General features: G+C 45.3%; 1 protein-coding gene and 1 pseudogene across 1 annotated transcript in view; both read right to left on the reverse strand.

The window, feature by feature from the left end:
* BFAR (bifunctional apoptosis regulator) overlaps positions 1–18,055 on the reverse strand; it is a 28,798-nt gene extending 10,743 nt beyond the window's left edge. The window contains exons 1-5 of the mRNA XM_067706585.1: positions 17,819–18,055; positions 5,060–5,396; positions 3,483–3,687; positions 2,610–2,779; positions 432–576 (exon numbers count right to left, since the gene is read on the reverse strand). Coding sequence (XP_067562686.1) covers positions 432–576; positions 2,610–2,779; positions 3,483–3,687; positions 5,060–5,322 — 783 coding nt within the window. The 5' untranslated portion in view covers positions 5,323–5,396; positions 17,819–18,055. The remainder of the gene's footprint in view (positions 1–431; positions 577–2,609; positions 2,780–3,482; positions 3,688–5,059; positions 5,397–17,818) is intronic.
* Positions 7,301–14,118, reverse strand: LOC137207122 (tricarboxylate transport protein, mitochondrial pseudogene; annotated as a pseudogene).
* Positions 18,056–21,357: the final 3,302 nt, after the last annotated feature.

The following is a 21,357-nucleotide window of genomic DNA, read 5'->3' on the forward strand; positions in this document are numbered from 1 at the left end:
GCAAAGAAAGTCTTACACATGAGCACACGAACTTTCCAAGAATGTCCACAGCAGCCCTGTTTCTCATAGCAAAAATGGAAATAATCTCAGTGGCCATCAATGGGAGAATGTATAAATGGTCATGCACTTGTGCAGTGGAATATGGCACAAGAGAAAAAGAGAGCCACAGACAAAAGCTACTTGCAGAAGGATAATAAGCTCAGTTCATGCCTTTTATGTTAAGGTTAAAAACCTAGAACATTGTTCCTAGAGCTGTGGATATATACCCATAACACAAGTAGAAAAACAGGCTCAGGAAGGATACACAGGCAAAGGGAAAGTGGGGATGCAGGGGGCTTCGGTTTTGTCTGATGTATTCATGAGCAGTGGGCAGGCAGATAACTGATATCTGGTGCTCAATACTTATTTTCCATTGAAAAAATAGAGTTCACCTTGTATTCCCAGAGGTTTTGCGGGGGCTTCACACCCAGTGCTTTGACTCGCTCCAGTTCCATGAGGATGGCTCTTCGGTGGCTGCTGTTTTCTATGGTATATGGTGCCCTGGAAAATTCTTCCTCTGTCAAAGTTAAAAGCAACCTAGGGTGTGGGCAAGGAGATAGGAGGAGATGTCTTTTGAGATTACATCCTGGAAGCAAACTTTCCACAGTCGGAGTTCCACCTTATCAACACAGATAAACACTTTAGGCTTGAGGTAAGACACCTAACATATGAAATAAGATTAATAATAGCAAACAACTGAAAGCTTACTATTTGCCAGTCCCTCTATTTTTTAAAGTGTGTGTGTACAGAAAAAAAAAATTGGGAAGAAATCCAATAAAACATTATGACATTAAGAGTAGTTGTTTGGGGACTTGCCTGGTGGTGCAGTGGTTAAGAATCCGCCTGCCAGTGCAGGGGACACGGGTGGGATCCCTGGTCCAGGAAGATCCCACATGCTGCGGAGCAACTAAGCCCGTGCTCCACAACTACTGAAGCTCACGCACCTAGAGCCCATGCTCTGCAATAAGAGAAGCTACAGCAGTGAGAAGCCCGCGCACCACGATGAAGAGTAGCCCCTGCTCGCCGCAACTAGAGAAAGCCTGCACGCAGCAATGAAGACCCAATGCAGCCAAAAAAAGAGTAGCTGTTTGAGGATAGTGATTAAATAAAGATAAGTGTAGATCCCTTATCTGTTCCCTTTCATCAGAAGACGTGAATTCACCTCCACAGTGATTCCTTGTTAAAAGTGCCCCGTAAAGGTTTATTCCCTTTCACTCAACAATTCCAGTTTTGGAATCTCTCCTCTGGAAGGAAGACAGTTACAGAAAGACATATTGTATTAAGTGGGTAGAGAAGTTTCTTTAACTACAATTCAGGGCGAGGGTGGGGAGGTGGTACAACTTCTTACAAAAAACAGACAAAGTGGGAGTATTTTGCTTCCTCAATAGAGAGTCAAGTGTTAAAAGCTCAGTTCAGGGGGAAAAAATGGACCAGGGTGGGAGGTGGGGCAGTCTAGCAGTGAGTGGACTACACGTCTGACTCAAATGGGTTAGAGAGCGGCTGCCTGGTGGTCTAAGTAACACCCCTACGTGTTCCCCCTTCAAGGAAGGGAGGGACCCTAGTAAAGATGGACAGGGCTCCGGAAGGGGCAGGGGGATTTGCTGATGGGCAGAAGCAGGCTGACGCATAGCTCAGCGATGAGTGAGCTCCTCAAACTAATAGGTTCCTCAGAGCATTTGCACAATGTAGTCTGGTACCGTCTGGAGCAGAAAAAAGGGAAACACCACATATGTGTGCTGGTAGAGATTGATTAACAGACTCTAGCCTATACACATACATATAAACACAGGTTTGCTTAGTACAATCGTATTTCCAGTTTAAATAAATAAATAACATGTTATTTAACACATCTATATGTATGCCTGTATAAACATTGAAAAAAATCTGGACAGGTGTCCAGCAAGATGATAATAGTGGTTTTCTCTGAAGAGCAGGATTATGAAGGTATTTCATTTCTAATGTCCTACAATTCTACTTTATTATTTTAAAATAAATAAATATATGTTACTTTTATAATCAGGAAGCAACAAACAATTAAAATGTCAGTCGATTACATAAAATGGTTCAGCTGCTTTAGAAAACAATTCAATGGCTCCCCAAAAGGTAAACACAGAGTTACCTTATGACCCAGCATTTCCACTCCAAGACAGTACTGAGTATTGAAAATACACGTCCACACAAAAACCTTTATATACAAATGGTCGCAGCAGCACTGTTCCTAACAGCCCCAAAATGGAATCAATCCAAATGTCCATCAACTGAAGAATGGATGAATGAAGAATGGAAATACTCTGAACAGGCAAATCCAGGAGACAGAAAGTAGAATGGTGGTTCCCGGGGGCTGCGGGAGGGGAAAATGAGGATTGACTGCCTTTAGCAGGAGCTCTCTTTTTGGGGATGATGGAAATGTTCTAAAACCAGACTGTGGCGATGGCTGCACATATCTGTGAATATATTAAAAGCCACTGATTATACTCTTTAAATGGGTGACTTTTGGGGTTACGTGGATGGTGTCTCAATAAAACTGTTTAAAAAATGTCAGTGACGTATCAGAAGATTTTGCTCCTCACCTTCCATTTACTCTTTCAGATAAAAACCTGTCTCTGTAGAGAGAGGCCCAAGGGCCCAGCTGCTCCAGCCAGAGGACAACTTCTTCTGCTGTCCATGTGGCCACAGTCTTGTGCACCAGGAGGTCGTGCTCAGATTCCCTGCTGCTCCAGTGATACACCAGCAGGACCACCTGGGGAAAAGTGACATGGCCCTTATTCCACAGCAGGATCAGAGACGCCAGTTTCTAAATATGTGAGCGTGGGGCCGGGAAGGAAAAAGCTGAGCTGGAAGGGGATGATGCCAAGTCCATAGATATGGAAGCCGGCAACACCACTGCCACTGAGATCTGGGGAGCGTGACCCTTGGTGGGCTCATCTCTGCTGAGTCTCGGGTCGTCAGGGAACAGAGACAGGAATAGGACTCACTGCAGGGCACCAGGGAGCATTGCACCCTTTTCCCCATCAATTTGGCCAGTATAACTGACTCGCGTGCCTTTTCTATTGGAAAATTTGTAATAGTTAGATTTTTGTAGCATGGATAGATCTTAAAAAGAAAATAGTCTCTACACTGGAAGTTAGTGAAGGGCTGTGCTCAAGACATGGCCTTGAGTTCCAGCTTTAACACCTTTCTGCACCGGTTTGCTCCTCTCTACAGCAGGAATAATAACAGTGCCTATTGCATAGGTTGTGAAGAGGATGAAATGGGACAAAGCTAACATTTACTGGGCTCTGAATATTACGTTGCATATACTTGCATAGGCAACATCCCCAGGGTTCAATGTACATAGTGAATTACCACATTCGGTCACATCATTAATCATTTAGGGGTATTTCAACAGAACTGACTTCACGGGAAACTGTGGGAGGGAGGGGGACAGAGAGACATAAACTTACTGCCACACCAGTTAAAGCTGTGAGCACTCCGGAAAAGAATCCCCCTCCCCTCTGCTGATTCACTCGGCCAGTGTTGGGAGCTGAAAGAATCTTATCATTCCCATACTTCTGAAAGGCTGCGAGACTCTGGACTACATCATTATTCTGCTGAATGTCTTCAGATCGCATTCTAATTGCATCAGGAAATAATTTTTCAATGGCATCCCTATGGAGAACAGAAAAAAAAAAAATCACAAGACAGTTGTTTGACTAAGTATACTTATAATGTTTAGAGGCCAAAATAAAACTACTATCAACATTTAATAATATATAAGGATTCTAGAAGAATGGACAAGAAGATTGGTTATGGCCCTGCTGGTAGCAGCAACAAATCAGAAACACCTATATGTCCACTGTTAGGGCAACAGCTAAATAAAACATAGCATATTCAAACATACAGTGGAAATACATTCATACAGTGGAAACATACATAGTTTTAAAAATGAATTTACTGGATATCACTGTGTATCAAAATGAATAAATTTATCCGCATTGTTGAATGAAATAGTAAACTGCAGAAACACAGTACACCACTGATGTGAGGAAATATTTGCATTTCCTATTGGCACATAAATGTAAAAAAGTATTTTTAAAAATCTGAAAGATGACAACTAAGTCATAACTGAAATTATTCTGAGAAAAAGGAAGGAAGAATTGTAAGATGGGGGAGGAGGGGTTGAAGGGGTCTTTATCAGCAATGTTCTGATTTTTTTAAAAGAATGTAAATGACTATATATGTACTGCTTATGTTATTAAAAATTAACTCAGAAAAAAGGTGCAGTTCAGTAGTGAGAGTGAGACCAACCCTCAGGTCATACTGTAGGCTCTTCATTTTCGATTATACACAATCAGAGAACCCTTCTTCAATTTAAGGTTAACCCGCAGGTAAACCAAGGCTGAAAGGTCAGAGCAAAGTGGTGTAAATACATCTCCTGTGAAAAAGAGAATGCTGGGTTAATGTTTTCAGTGGAACTTCCTGGTACTCTGTTGATAACAAGAAGGCAAGAGAAAAGGATTTTAGCCTCAAAGACCTCACAGGGACATGATGAACATTATGAAGGGAAGCAGAAATAAACCTGCTATCTGAAGGTCTTAACAACTGTTGTGTGATGCCATGCATGAGAAACTCTATTAATGTGATAAATGCAACAGAGTTTAGTCAAAGATTATGAAAACCAGCATCAAACCAGTTTTCGAGAATCATACAGTTAGACCATCTTCTCTATGAGACCTAGGGTGTTCTCAGTGAATACACATCAATAAGAAGTATTATGTGCATAGGGTTACAGACAATGGTCTGATAACCAGCGTTTCTTTCTTTCCCCCATTTATAATAAACAAACAAATCACGGTCACCTGTGAGGAAGGGAGTCGGGACTTCCAGGTCCCTGAGCTCCCTGACTCACATGCCAGCAGATCCAGAATGACCCCTGAGGCAGTGGGCTCCACCCCTCTGGCCTTTCCAGATGTGGCTGCTCCCAGTAAGAGAAACCACACTGTACAGGCCCAATGAGCTACCCACGTGGGCTGAGCATTACCTGAGGAGAATATTGACTTTGGGGAAACCTTCCCATTTTTCTCTGCATTCTGGACACTCTGTTTTCTTCGAAGAGGCCCACCACAGAGCTAGGCAGTGCCGGCAGAAGCTGTGCCCACAGTTCAAGGTGGTTGGGTTAACCAGGATGTCGTAACAGCAGTGGCAGGAAAATTCCCTAACAGAAATCCGAGGGCTGCTGCTCTGGAGAGGGTCCTCTTCCTCAAGGCTTGTCATGTTCAGATCATTCTGCGGAGACTCTTCCATCTCTTAGCAAATTCTGGGATCCACAGACATAGAAAATTCCAGACTCAGAAAACTGCTGCAAAGCATCGTGAAATCTAGAAAAAAAGAGACAACAACAGAAATAGGAAAGATAATATAGTAGGTGTTTGAGATTACAGTCATTCTATTGATATTAAAGCTCTGATTTTTATATGTGACAAATTTGGTTTCTAAAAATTTACATTCCATAAACCACATAAACATCACTAAATTTTTCTGACCTATTGTCATAGTTTCAAAAATTAGGTAAAGGGCTTCCCTGGTGGCGCAGTGGTTGAGAGTCTGCCTGCCGATGCAGGGGACGCAGGTTCGTGCCCCGGACCGGGAAGATCCCACGTGCCGCGCAGCGGCTGGGCCCGTGAGCCATGGCTGCTGAGCCTGCGTGTCCGGAGCCTGTGCTTCGCAACGGGAGAGGCCACAACAGTGAGAGGCCCGCGTACCGCAAAAAAAAGAAAAAAAAAAAATTAGGTAAAGCAACATAGTATAGTGGAAAGTTCAAGGGACTTGGATGAGGGAGGCTGGAGAATTCTAGATCCTTCCATTCTGCTAACTTCCTTTGAAGATGTAATTTCTTTGGCCTCAGTTTTCTCAATGAAATTTCTGAAGTCCTTTCAACGTACATACTTTTAAATAAGCCAGCTTCTTGGCCCATGAAAATGTCTGGAGTCGGCAACAACAGATGTACTTCATATAAATAACAGAGTTTATCCAAACAAATCTGCCTTCCCCTTAGGTAATTAACTCTTTTGACACCTGATTTCAGAGGCTTCCACAGGAACAGTACCTGGAAGACAGTGAGGTCTGATTCTCTGAGGTGCCCTGTGCCAGGTCCACTTGCCTGGGGCTTAATATCCACCCCCCCACACACCCCAAATCAACCGAAACATGCACATCCTGCCTTCTGGATCCCACCAGTTTGGTGCCACAGAAACACACTAATGTCACTAATATGCAAATGGCTAAGGACCATTCTCTTCTCATCCTTATCTGGGTCTTAAGGGAGTTTTTTATTGAGAAGCAGTATGATGGTGCCATGGAGTTAGAAGCTCAACTCTCCATCTCCGGGATGGTGCCTAAGTTACCTGGGCTCTCTGAGCCTTGTTTCCTCAGCTGTGGAATGGTGCTTACAGTACACAAACCTTCAAAGCTTCTTGTGAGAGTTAGAGATAGTGAACTAGGGTGGTGGATGGTGTAAACAGGGGCTAAAGAAATGATTATTCAGATTGTTACTGGAATTAGCATGGCGTAGGCACTGGTGGGGAAGAGTTTCTCAATCTCACTGTTGTTACAGGCAAGAAGGTAAATTGCTCTCGATCACCGACACTGGTCACGCAGAGAAGGGCTCTTTGCAGGCAGTGGTTAAGAACACAGGTCCCTGGGCTGGGCTGCCTGCATTCTTACCCCAGCTCTGCCATTTACTAGCTTTGCGCTCTGGATTTCTTTGAGTCTCAGGTTTCTCATATATAAATAGGGATGGTAATAGTATTTACCCCATTGGGAGGTTTTGAGAGTTAAGTAAGAGAATGCAAGTAAAGTGTCTGGCATACGGTAAGTAGACCATAAATGGTAGTAATTTCCCTGATTTTCAGGGAATTTTATCACTTTTTACAGGGCACAAATTTTATATAGAGCATGATAACACTATATTTTAAACAAGCAAATCTATAAACAAAGACTAGAAGAAAATACAATGAAGTATTAGTAGTTGGTTGGGTGGGGGAGGATTGTGATTTTCTTGGTTTTGGTTTTCTGTATTCACCAAGCTGTTCTTAATGAAAATGATGTTACGATAACTGCAAAAATATAGAGAAAATTATAAAAAGCAATCATATTTGCTCATTATTTGTATGTTTAGGAACATCTAAACATTTTCTAACTGCTTTCCTTTGGGCAGCCTCTTCAAATTACTAAGGAAGTAGGAGATCTTATATGTATAGGTTTTTAGAAAAAGGAATCATCATTTTGATAAAGTAGTTCCTTTATTTGGCTACTACGGATTAAACAACTACCATGTGGACAGTATTATCCCAGGAAATAATAATTGGACCATTGCTAGCTACTGACCATCTCTGGGGAGCTGGGCACTGGCAGGCACTTTAAGTACATTCATGAGCACATCTTGATTCAGTGTTGGAAGAAGGATTATTATTATTATTATTTTTTTTTTTAAGAAAGGGCCTCCTGCTCAGAGTCTCAGGAGACCAGAAATTGGTCACCCCAAAGCAGTGCCCCTCAAGCAGACCATTTCACAGGGAAACCATTAGGGAGTAAGCTGGGCTGGGCCCAGGCTGCAGGGCAGACAAGAGGCCGAGAGCACTGTCTCCAGGCCCAACCAGTTCTCCTCTGCCCCCTCAATGTTGCCTACCAGGTGACCCCCAAGGACACACCCTCCAGCTGACCCTGCAGGATCTTGCCCCCAGGCCACAGGCAAGGCCTGGATGGAGGCCAGATGTTCCTTGGCCTGGTGCCAGGCCTCCCAGAGGGCTGACACTGTGGCCGCAGCTTGCTTGCCCACCAGCCTGCCTGGCCCCGACAGTGTCCTCGGGTGAGGAGTGGGCCTGCCCTCGGCAGAGGCGTGACCACCACTGCCCACCCACAGACGGGCTGACACAGGGACAGGAGGCTGCAACAGGATCCGGTTTATTCTGCTTTGGAAGGGTGGTCCTGAGAGTGGCAGGTGCCACCCTGTCCGGGGCAGAGGGAGGGCCCAAGGGCTGGTTAAGGCCAGTGGTGGGAGACGCAGGGGGATAGGCAGCCTCTATAATGCAGTGAGGCCAGGTTGAGGCCCGGAGGCAGCTGTGGTAGGCCGGGGCGATGCCCCTGCGCCCAGGGTGGAAGTCACCGGGCTGGGACCAGGCCATGGGTACGGAGCCATGACCCAGGCCACATGGGCACCCCGGGAAGTGGGGCACAGGGTCACAGGACACGAAACATGAAACACAGGCACATGAGTAAGCACGTGGACAAGTGGGCACAGATTCACAGGCCAGAGGAACACCCGGTCTCAGCTGGACACATGGACACCATGGTGGTGCCATACAGACCACAGGGGACAGACACATGGACTCGATGGCCACAGGGGACAGCCCTGAGCCATGAACTGCGAGGGACAGGGGAAGGGGGCCTTTTGGCATGACTGCACTGGAATTGCGAGAAGGGGGTGCTGGGGGCAGCCCATGTGCAGACCCCGGGGCTCAGTCCGTCTTCCACACTTTGTTAAGCAGCTTCACCACCTCGTCGTAGATGACAAACATGATGTCCACGTCCAGGCACACCCGGCCCAGGCGGGGGACGGTGCCCTTGTAGAACGCCTTGGGGCCCTCATTCCTCAGGATCTGCAGGCCGCGGCCCCATGTTGTGTGGTACTTATGCGCCTCCAGGCCCTGCATCCGGGTCTTGATCACGTCCAGAGGAGTGTTACCACAGACACTGGCTGTGCCTGTGATGGCGCCAAACACACCAGCGATCAGAAGGGTTCATAGGGGCTTGTTGGGGTTGTCCCCTTGGTACCAGTTGTGCAAGGAGGTCACGACAAAGAAGACAATGGCCTGGTTGGATCCCTGCTTCAGCACAGTGGCCACGATGCCCTGGTAGGTCCCTTTCAGCCCTTGTTCCCAAACGATCTCCCTGACCCCGTGGAAGAATCCTCTGTATTTGGGGCTGGGGTAGGTCTGGTCATGGATTAACTTCACCTTGATGGTCTCCATGGGGCACACGACCACCATGGCATCTGCCACACCGGCGCCCAGGCCGCACAGCAGCCCGCGTGTGCTGTCTAGCCGTCCCTGGGCGTCCCGCATGTGGTTGCTGAGAAACTCGAACATCCCGAACCGGACGGCCGCCTTTGGGATGGAGCCGTAGAGCAAGGAGATGAGGCCGCGGTACAGGCCCGGTACGCCATGGTTGTGGACCGTCCACCGCACGCAGTCCCCGATGCCCTCGTAGCGCGGCGGGTGCAAGCACTCGTCCAGCTGCAGCTGCGTCTTCACGTGCTTGGTGGGGAAGGTGATGCAGATTTCCGTGTCGCCTGCCAGGATCGCCTTCCCCGGGTGTGTGAGGGTGGCCTTCCTGGGTGCGGGCGCCCCTGCCGCCAGAGTGTGGGGCGTGGCCATGGTGGGCGGGGTGGGGGGCCCGGCGGCGGCCTCTCTTCTAACAGGGGTTAGAAGAGATGGGCTTGAATTGGGCGCTGTTCTTGGTGTTTCCTGGGGAGCAGTGAGTGATATACCTGGAGATACAGGTCTGATACAGGGTCTTGCGTGACTGGTTAATGAGAGGTGGGCAGATGGGAGCACATAAAAGTTTCGGAGGCATTGAGATAAGCAAAGCTGTCCTTGAGGATGATAAATCTCATCAGGAAGGCGGGCTGAGTTGGGACAAGGCAGAGGTGAGGTGCCGTCACTTCTGAGACTAAGGTGGCAAACATGAAAATGCAAAGAAAGGGATCAATCTATCCAAGAGATGTTACAAAAATCCTTTATGGGCTTTGGTGATTAGAGAGCAGAATGATCAAAGATGTTGTCTAGGTTCTAGAACAGGGGAAGAAGAACAGTTCTGCTGATAGAAATGAGTCACTGTAAACAAACGGAGCCCAGCTTTAAGAGAAGTAAGTTGAATTTCGGAAGAGTCGAGTTTGCAGGGATGACCAGATCTCCAGGTAGAACTGTCTAGTGAGCAGGTGGAGATCTGAAACTGGAGCTGGGAGTTAAGGGGGAGGCCAAGTGTATGGATCTCGGAGTCATTTGAAATGACAACATACATGGAAATTAATTTCTCACAAATTAACCTTTTAAAACTAGAATGCACTAATAATTCTTAGTTTACCAGATCTGAAAGTTTATTTCTCATGAGAGAAAACAAATCACACACAGACATCAGAAGTGTATTTTATAAGTCATGTTTTGGGACTTCCCTGGTGGTCCAGTGGTTAAGAATCGCCTTTCAATGCAGGGGACGCAGGTTCGATCCCTGGTTGGGGAACTAAGATCCCACATGCCGTGGAGCGACTAAGCCCGCGAGCCGCAACTACTGAGCCCGTGCACTCTAGGGCCCGCGTGCCACAACTAGAGAGAAGCCTGCGTGCCGCAAGGAAAGACCCTGCATGCCACATAAATAAATAAATACTTTAAAAAAATGCAGAGGGAACAAAATATTAAGGATCTGTTTTTTTTAAAAAAAGTCATGTTTTGAAAAGCTGAGGTGGCCACTAACTCTGTTTTTTAATTGTCTTTGACAATCTAGAAACTGCATGGACTTTGATTACTTCTTAGGAATCTTGCTCGTTTCATTTTACCCTAAATTCAAAAACTGGAAGTTAACAGAGAAAGAATGCACAGCTTAACTGAATTCAGCTGATCTCTTCTGCTACTTCTGTCTGTAAGTATTTGGGTTCTTTCCATTAAAGAAAGCAGTACTTTTAGAGGACGAAAGTGCCTCTTACGTGATAAAAAACTAGCTCAGATACTAGAGTTCCAAGTTGTGGCCTTCTGACTTGGATAAACACACCCTCCTGCACTGGCAATGGTTAAAGGCTTCTTTGAGGAGAAGGCCCAATGTTCCTTTGAGGATGCTGATAACTGTTCTCTACAAACTTGGCACACACACCAGCAGGTTGGAGCTGGTTTGCTGGCTGAGTTCCTTCACAAGGAAGCACGTGTTAGAACACGCCCGCAGCCTACTGCTCTTTCCACCTCGTCGCAAAGCCTCAGAGAAGGCTTGGGGGACATGGTTAGGACAGGGGCGAGAAGAATCATTCCATTCCCACTCCCAGTGCCCTGTTCACATGGAGACACTTTGGTTTGTGCTTAAACATCACATGAGGGCTTCCCTGGTGGCGCAGTGGTTAAGAATCTGCCTGACAATGCAGGGGACACAGGTTCAATCCCTGGTCCAGAAAGATCTCACATGGCCGCGGAGCAACTAAGCTCGTGCGCCACAATTACTGAGCCTGTACTCTAGAGCCCGCAAGCCACAACTACTGAGCCCGCGTGCCTAGAGCTCGTGCTCCGCAACAAGAGAAGCCACCGCAATGAGAAGCCCGTGCACCGCAACGAAGAGTAGTCCCCGCTCGCTGCAACTAGAGAAAGCCCGCACACAGAAACAAAGACCCAATGCAGCCCAAATATAAATAAATAAATTTAAAAATAAAATAAAATGATGGCTGGAACACCACATAATTGAAGAGCACGGCGAGACCACTGGACTGAGTCACTCTGAAGAGCTGCAGTTTCTGAAAGTTGAAGTTGTGTCTTCAACTGATGTCTGGATTGGCACTTCAGGGTGTCAGGGCACACTCTGAAATCACTTGCCAAGCTTGTGTTTGTGCACACGAGTGTTTTCCTGAAGGAAATCTATAGTTTTTATCTGATCTCAAAGGGGACCAAGACCCAAATTAGGTTAAGAATCATTGTTTATCCAGTGGGATAAGGGCTTTCTTAAAGTACCCACTGCCCTGGCTTCCTAGAGTGCCTGTAATGAGCCCAGGTGAGACTTTTCACAGTGTGGCTGCATTACTGTCAAGAGCAGCCATCCTCCGCGACCTGTCAGTCTCAACAGTGGTAGCCACTGCTCAGTGGTGACATCTAGTCTTTTTCTTCACGTGGTGCTTCTCTTTCTCCCCCTCCCTCTTGCTCTTTCTTTCCTCATCTTCCTTCTTCTTTTCTATTGAATTTGGTGCCAGCATTAAAAAAAATCTCACTTCACATAAAAACCCAGATTCCTGGCTGCTTCTGAAAATCAGAAGATCTGGCAACACTGGGCTCTCCTTTTGTGTGACAAGAATCAGCTGAAGCTGAGTATCTGAGCAGCTGCCCCCTTCACACAGGGCCAGCTGGCTCCAGTTTGCTGCAGTCCTCACCCAGCTGGTTTCCTCATTTCCACTAGCTGCCTGACCCCTGTGGAGATCTGTTTTCACAACCTGTTCCATAAGGTAATGCCTTCACGGTCTACCGATGAGTGTTTGACATTTCTAGTTAACTGGCCTTAGGTTAGAAAGCTTCTGGAGTTCTATCAGCTTACTTATTGCTGAGAAAGTGATTGCTTATGAGGTTTCCCACACAATTTTCTACATTACCGCTTCTATTCTGCTTTAGCGTCAGAGGCTCAGTAGATTGTGTGTGTGAAAGGCTGTGGATGAACCTGAGGGCAGGGGCCAAGTCTAAAAATTCTAAGTCAGCTTTATTCTCACCATATTCTCACAGACCTAGCTCAAAATGAGTGAGAGTCCGGGGGTTTCCTATTTATCAAATATTTCAGTAGAGGCCTTTAAAACACTTATTTTAATTTTTTGGACCTATTACTTACTTCCTGGTTCTGAGAGACAGTGTAATGCATCTCAGTTTTAAAATCAGAAGACAGGTTCTGATTCCCAGCTTCACTACGAGCTGTGAGATCACAGGCAAGTTATTCATTCTCTCCAAGGCTCACATCAGCATATATAAGCAATGGGGTTACTGCTCCTGATCTCACAGGACTGTCCTGAGCATTAAGAGCACAGCACACAGGAAGTGCTCGATAAACGTGGTCCCTTCTTCCACAGCACGTTCCAGTGGGTGACATTTCCCAATCCATACAAGTAACGAATCCCTAAGCGGGTGGTTCTCATGCCCATGCCCCATAACCAACAACTTTCTCTACCATGTAACATTTACTTATTTATTTACTGAAATGACCATTTGCTTTTATTGCAAGAGACATGGACACTTTTATTTTTTTGGCTGCGCCACACAGCATGTGGGATCTTAGTTCCCCGACCAGTGATTGAACCTGTGCCCCCTGCAGTGGAAGCGTGGAGTCCTCACCACTGGACCGCCAGGGAATTCCCGACGATGTAACTTCTAAAACACCTGGTGAGATATTACTTCCAGAGGAGCACACCATCTCTAAAGTGGCAATGTCAAGAAATGGCATAAAATCTTAGAAAGCATTAACATGTGAAATATGACGTGAATATGCACATATGAACAAACTGTACAGATGACTTTTTCTAGAATGTTCACGGGTTAGGTCTGTTGGCACAACTGATAGGAAACAATTATCACAAGATATCTATCACCATGACCCTATGTATGTTCTCCCAAAGAAATACCTAACTGACATGGTATAGTTATCTGAAAAGCCATGGAAAAAAAAAAGGGCTGGGACACATATACTGTCCCAATAATTCTATGTAACTGAAGACCCTAGAATGAATTTGGCTATTTTGTCCCTGGAAGGAAAGTTGTTGGTCAAGTGCTTCTCTGTGGATTTATCCAGAGGGTTATTCTCCAGGAGGAGGCAGGGGCACTGCTGTAACCTATTTCATTGTTTAATCACTCAACTCACATTTAAGAAAATTAATATAATAATTTTTATTGAGTTTATCAAAGAAGATTGCATTAATTCTGAGTTTAAGAATTTTTATACCTTAGCTTCTGAAGACTTCACTATGTGATGACTGTTAACTCTTTAGAAAGTGTAATTATCAAGCTGTTTGGTTCAGTGTTATATAATTATGGTTCTACCTCTTCACTCAACAAAACACTGATTGTGACTAAAATACATACCTAACGTTTTAGGAATAATCCTTTGAAGAGCTAATTTATTGGGATTCCGGCCTGAAAAATATGATCTCAATCACTTCTTACCAGGTTCACTGCAAGAATAAAAAGATTCGGGCTTCCCTGGTGGCGCGGTGGTTGAGAGTCCGCCTGCCGATGCAGGGGATACGGGTTCGTGCCCTGGTCCGGGAAGATCCCACATGCCGCAGAGAGGCTGGGCCCGTGAGCCATGGCCGCTGAGCCTGCGTGTCCGGAGCCTGTGCTCCGGAACGGGAGAGGCCACAACAGTGAGAGGCCCGCGTACCGCCAAAAAAAAAGAATGAAAAGATTTTGGCTTTAGATGGGTCTCTAGTTAGGTTATTTCTTCTCATTACGTATTACCCGACAACAGAGAATAATTACAATTGCTGATATTTACTGAGCCCTTATATAATGTGAGAGGGACAACAATCTTATGGGATAATTATTACTATCATCTCCATTTTACTGATGAGAAAATGGAGACCTAATTAGTATAGGGCAGAGCCAGGTTTTGTTTGTTTTTTTAAACAACAACAACACAATTTTTTCTTCTTTTTGGCCATGCTGTGCAGCATGCGGGATCCCCAACCAGGGATCGGACCCATGACCCCTGCAATGGAAGCGTGGGGTCTTAAGCCCTGGACCACCAGGAAATTCAGAGCCACGTTTTAAATGACGGTCTGACATTAAGCCTGTCCTCGTAACACTACGTTGGTCTATGTCACATCATAGAGGGGCCGCTGCGAAGCTGAGAAATCCAAACTAGAATCTGACACCACTGCATTTTGGAACATGTGACTCCAGCTTGTGGCTCTTAGGGTGAGCATGCTGTTCCTCATATGAGATAAATAAGCAGAAATATTCATAAGAGAAATAGGGGTGAGGGTGCTTGGGTGAACCCCAATTTCTGGCACCCTCCCCAGTCCACCCCGGGACACCACTATAAACACTAGCAGAACGCTACAGACATTATCAAATGTCCAAAGAGGGACCACCCATTTCTAGTGATTATGAGATAAAAAGAAATGTGTCCAAATCTAAGCAAGGCAAAGGTCAGAAACAGCAAATAAAACAGAACATGGTATGTACTTCTTGGAGGTGGCGGAAACTGGCTTTCATTAACATAAGAGAAGCATTTCCAGGCTCTTCCTGCATAAAACTTTGTGTTTTTCCAACTCCAGATAGACAGATTTTCTTTCTAGACAGGGTCAGAAATCACTAGGGCAAAGGCAGCTAGCTAGCTCACTGGACACTGAGCTGCCTGCAATTTGAGACCCTGTGATTTACTGCCTGTGAGTGGTGGTGGGCAAGATAAGTGCACACAGGGAAGCGTGTCCTGGTCTCTCCTCTTTCGTGTCTGCTCTGTGGCATATATTCAACGACCTATCTTGTATGAAACACTGGAGATACCTAATGACTCAGAAAGTGATCAAAAACTACTGGTAGTTACCAGTAACCCATACCTTAGCTATCTGTTTTTAAACTATTCCGTTACGATTCACACATTCTAAACTAACGAATCCTTTTCAGGACTTGCACACTGATGGTTGAGTGCCTCTCTGACCAAATTCTGAGCTCCTGAAGGTCAGGAACCAAGCCAGAGAATTCTATCATTGTACCTGAGAGCTACTGGCACAAAGCTGAGTTCTAGATATTTGTAGCTGAAAATCAAATCCACAAATCTTTGACTTCTTTCACAGAAGTTTCTTAGAACTTCCATCAGAATCACCTGGGAAGTTTGGTGAACTCAAAGATATTTGGCAGAGAGGCCCAAGAATGTTCATTTTAAACAAGCCCCTTAGAATATTCTTGTGTACATGGATGTTTAGGAACTAGAGAGCTGTTACATACCAATAAACACTGAGATGCCTAAGTATATGTGTCACACAAGGTACAGGTGAGATATTAACAAAATCAAGTTTAAATAACACTTCCAATCTCATTTCCTCTTCTCTCTAGTCCCTCCTCTCGCCACTGTCTGAATCATCCTCCTGGAGCAAAATTCTGATCAAGTCCTTCCTTTGCTCAAAACCTTACCAACTGTGAGACTATAAAACCCATGGTCATAAGCTTGTCATTTAAGAATCTTTATGGCCCCCCTGCAATCAACATAACTTTTAAACTAAGAGCACAAACTCTGGGGCCAGAATGCCTGAATTCAAATCCCAAAGCCTGCAATTATTAGTTGCGTGACCTCAGGCAAGTCACTTAACCTCTCTGTGCCTCAGGTTCTTCATCTGTAAAATGGGGATATGAATAGGACCTGTCTGATAGGGTTGTTGGCGGGATTAAATGAATTAATGCATGCACAGCACTAAGAATAGTGCCTGGCACAGAGTAAGTGCAAAATAAGTGTTAGATATTACTATTATCCTGATTACCTCCTCCTCTTCACCTACTCACACATTATACTCTAGTCCCACCTATTAGTTCCTGCTCCTTGGGCATTTTTTCATATCACCCTGTTCCCTCCATCTGTAACACAGCACCACACCATCTATGGGTCAAAAGTGTCCAACTGACAAGACCCAATTCAACTGTCACTGGAAAATCTTTAATAACTAACTCCCCTCATAACCCAAATTAATCCTTCCTGCCTCTGTGCACTAGTGTAACTTTTATTTGTGCATGTTTTCTTATCTCCTAGACTATGATTTCCCTGGAGAGGCTGAAACAGTATGGTCTTAAAGGTTAGAGAGACCTGGGTTCCAAACCAGATCACATTTATCTGCTCTGAGCCTCCTATTTCCCATTTATAAGTTCAGGATAATAACACCTCCTTTGAAGGAGGCTTAAATGACAAATTCTATCTATAGATATTCAAAAAGTCTGCTGTATGAGTGATTGGTATTATTAATAGAATTATTAATAGTGGTATTTATTTAGTGCCAGCTATGTAGATAGTACCAGTGCCAAATACTGGAGCTTAAAAAAAAAAAAAGACAGAACTGCCCTGGAGAAGCACAATTTTTCCATCAAGTTTATGGAGATATGGGTTTGTATATCCCTAGGCTGGCTTGTTTACAAAATAGCTGTGACAAAAACAAACAAAACAACCCAACCCACACGTGCACTCTGCGTCAGCTCTGGGGTGCGTCCAGGGAAGACAGCAAAACTCCTTTCTATTGACGTTTCAGAGAGTGACATCAAGACCACCTACAAAGGACCGACAAACGGGCTTGGGTGGGGAGGACCCAACGGGGACTGTTCAGACCATGACAGCACCTGGCTCTTCCTCCTCCCCACCAAAGTTGGGGGGCCGCCTTCTGCCCACCAAAGATCCCCAGCTTGACATGTCCTCTCTTTTGCCTTTTTTTTTTTTTTTAAAGAAAACTCCCTTTTGCATAAGTCCAGATTTCTGAGCCGTGAGCTCAGAATCACAAGAGCTGGGGCTGCGACTCCGGGATTTCACTTTGCCCTTTCTGTGCGTCCGTTACCCTCTTTTAAAACTAGAGCAATCGTTCAGCCTTGGGGCCGGAACGTGCCCGGCCAGTCAGACCTGAAGCCCAGTCTGGCGTCTATCAGAAGCCTGGTCAATTCTGTACGCGCTGTCGTAGGCTGCGACCCGCGCTCCCGGGGGCGGGCGCCCCGTCGTCTCCCTCCAAGGTATGTGGAAGCGACGTCCCCTCCCTCTCGCCCTAGGGAGATCCCGGAACTACAGGCTCGGACTCTGACCCTGGAGGGGACACAGGTGAGGCCAACAGACCGGCCGTTCCGAGGTGGGCTCTCGGGAAGGGATGGAGAAGCTGGCCAAGCGGGAGTCCACTCCCCGAGGCCAGGACCGCGGCTGCTCAGGACCGGGGCCTGGGAGGAGAAAGCCCGTGCACCCCTCGGAGTCCGTCCTACACATCCGCGATCCACACCCCGCCCCCAAATCGAGCCCGGGCCGGCCCCTGGCCATCCTCCGCCAAACCGCTGCTTACCGCCGCGCTCATCCCGGGGCCGAACTGGCCATCGACGCCCGCCTGGAACCCAGCGTAAGCAAAGGAAGAGATAACGGCTGCACTTCCGGAAATAACCTAGGCCTGACTGCGGAGGAGAGTGCCCCCGGCCCGCGACCATAGAGGAGAGGCTGCGCTCGTTCCCTAACCCCCTCGACCCCGCGCCCTCCCCGCTGCCTAGAGAGGCCACTCTTGGGCCGGGGAGGTCCGCGCAGGCGTACTACCGCCGGTCCCGCCCCTTACTCTTGGACGCACAGACCTTGAGTCAGGGCTTTACACTGAGAAGGTGAGGCTGTTGTGTGTATTTGATCCTCCAGAGTGGCTGTTATTGTATCTGCAGGAAACAGCTTTGCCCGGAAATTAAAATTATATTACAAGACCGTACTGTACTCGCCACAATTTGCTTTTGCCTTTACATTTTATGCAGAAAATCAGAGAACCATGGCTAGATTTCCATTTGCAGTATTAAGAAGAATCGGAATTAACATGACTTTCTTATCACCACGTTTTTGTTTTTTTTTTTTTCCCAGCGTCTTGGTTCGTTAAGAATTCATGAGGATTACCTGTTTTAAATCACTGGCCTGGAGATTGTTAAATCGATAATTTGGGATGATTTTTTTTCCCTAGCAATCAAATGGGCAAAGAGTAAAAAGATTGGTAATGTTCTGTGCTAGTGCCAGGAGTGTATGACTCATTTTCTGGAGGATAGTCTAGCAATAGGTATCAGCATATTTTAAAAAAATTGCCGTGAAAGATACGTAACAAAATTTACCATTTTAACCATTTTCAAGTGTGCAGTTCAGTGGCACTAACTGTATCCACATTGTGCAGTCATCACCACCATCCAGGACTTTATCATCTTCCCAAACTGAAAGTCCATACCCATTCAACAGTTACCAATAGTTCCTTCCCCAGCCTCTGGTAACCACCATTCTACTTTCTGTTAAAGAATTTGACTACTCGGGGCTTCCCTGGTGGCGCTAGTGGTTGAGAGTCCGCCTGCCGATGCAGGGGACACGGATTCGTGCCCCAGTCCGGGAAGATCCCACACGCCGCGGAGCGGCTGGGCCGGTGAGCCATGGCCGCTGAGCCTGCGCGTCCGGAGCCTGTGCTTCGCAACGGGAGAGGCCGCAACAGTGAGAGGCCCGTGTACCGCAGAAAAAAAAAAAAAAAAAAAAGAATTTGACTACTCTAGGTACCACATATAAGTGGAATCATACAGTGTTTGTCTTGTTGTGACTGGCTTATTTCACTTAGCAAATGTCCTCCAGGTTCATCTACTTTGTAGCATGTGTCAGAATTTCCCTCCATTTAAAGGCAGAATAAAATTCCATTGTTGGTATACGTGACATTTTGTTTATCCATTCATCTGATGATAGATGCTTGGGTTGTTTCCACTTTTTGGCTATTGTGAATTATGCTGCTATGAACATGGGTGTACAAATACCTATTCAAACCTCTCCTTTCAATTATTTTGGGTGTATGCCCAGAAGTGGAATTGCTGCATTATATTATAATACTATTTTTAATTTTTTAAAGAAGGACCATACTGTTTTCGATAGTGACTGTACCATTTTACATTCCCACTAGCAGTGCACAAAGTTCCAATTTCTTACCTAATAGGTATGAAATGATATCTCATTGTGGTTTGGATTTGCATTTGTGATGTTGAGCGTCTTTTCATGAGCTTGTTGGCCATTTATATCTTCTTTGGAGAAATGTTTAAGTCCTTTTTAAATTGGATTGTTTGTTTTTGTGTTTTTGAGTGGTAGGAGTTCTTTATATATTATGGATATTTACGCTTTATCAGATATATGATTTGCAAGTTTTTTTCCCCATTCTGTGGGTTGCCTCTTCACCTTCCTGATAGTGTCCTTTGATGCACAGAAGTTTTTAATTTTGATGTAATTCATTCATCACTTTTTCTTTTGTTGCCTATGCTTTTGGTGTCATAGCAAAAAATCATTGCCTAATCCAACATCATGAAGCTTTTTTGCCCTATGTTTTCTTCTAAAACCCTTATAGTTTTGGCTCTTACATTTAGATGTTTGATTTATTTTGAATTAATTTTTATACTGTGTTAGGTAAGGTTCTAACTTCATTCTTTTGCATGTGGATATTCAGTTTTCTTAACACCATTTGTTGAAAAGAGTATCCTTCCCTCACTGAATGGTCTTGGCATCCTTGTTGCAAATCATTTGACCATTTATTCAAGGGATTATTTGGGGGCTCTCTATTTCATTAGTCTCTATGTCTTTATGTCAGTACCACACTGTTTTGATTACTGTAGCTTTGCAGTAAGTTGATATTTATTGAACTTAAATTACTTAAAATTTAAATTTAAGTGGCCATATGTGACCAGTACTTTCCATCTAGGACTTTTAAAGCTGATACTAGAAGGCAGAAAGATATTTCAAGTTTGAAGTTTGACTACTTGTCATATTGGTTTTCACATTTACTCTCTGCTGCTCACACTAGGAATAGAGGGCCTAATTAACTATATATAAATTTCCTTTCAATGAGTAGAGGAAAATGGACCTGTGGCACCTGGTGGGGAAAATATGGTCACACTCTTACTTGTTCTTTAGGATTCTTAATATTTTCTTTTGGGAGAAAATGGTTATCTTCTTTTCAAAAAGCACAAGTGGTTCATACTCAGTATTTCTCTCAAACCTAAGGTGTGAATGCAGGGAAATGTGACAGCAGGTCAGAACGCTGATCATATCTTACATTTATTCTTACAGTGCTTTACAATTCACATACATTATCACCACTGATCCTCAACCCTATTTAGTGGATGAGAAAATCGAGGTTTAGGAAGATTGAATAATTCCAGACCTAATAAATGGCAGAGTTAGCCTTTGAAAGCAGATCTTCTAACCAACTTTCATAGTAGGCTTTCGTGAAAGACCAAGGTGAATTCATTCACTCAACCCAAGTTTATCGAGCATCTCGACGTGTCAGCAGTGTCGTAGGCTCTGGGAATCAACTGCAAACCACAAACCAACGTAAAACTCCATCAGGCAAGACCTAATCTGTTTTGCCCACCGTAGTACTCCCAGTAGCTAGTGCAGTAGATAAAGGTCTCAGGTTTGCGTTCCCCGTCACCTCTGTAAATAACTCTCTTTTCCATTATTCTTATTGCAGCACCCTGCTCTTTCTTTTCACAGCGAACTTTGGGTTTCCAAGTGGCAAGTTCGATTCCTTCCTGACTTTCCCCTCTTCCCTCAAGTTAAGCTCCAGTGGGAGCTTGTCTTTTTTATTCCTCACTGTATCCCCACTCCTTTCAGGGTGCCCGGCACATAACTGGAACTCAAGAAATATATATTCATCAACTGGATGGATGTCATGTCACGCAAACTTCTGAAGTAAATGGCCCGGGCTTCCCTGGTGGTGTAGTGGTTAAGAATCCGCCTGCCAATGCAGGGGACACGGGTTCGAGCCCTGATCTGGGAAGATCCCACACGCCGCGAAGCAACTACGCCTGTGCGTCACAACTACTGAGCCTGTGCTCTAGAGCA

This window comes from Pseudorca crassidens, chromosome 15, assembly GCF_039906515.1.
Source record: "Pseudorca crassidens isolate mPseCra1 chromosome 15, mPseCra1.hap1, whole genome shotgun sequence".
In the NCBI taxonomy this organism is placed as follows: domain Eukaryota; kingdom Metazoa; phylum Chordata; class Mammalia; order Artiodactyla; family Delphinidae; genus Pseudorca; species Pseudorca crassidens.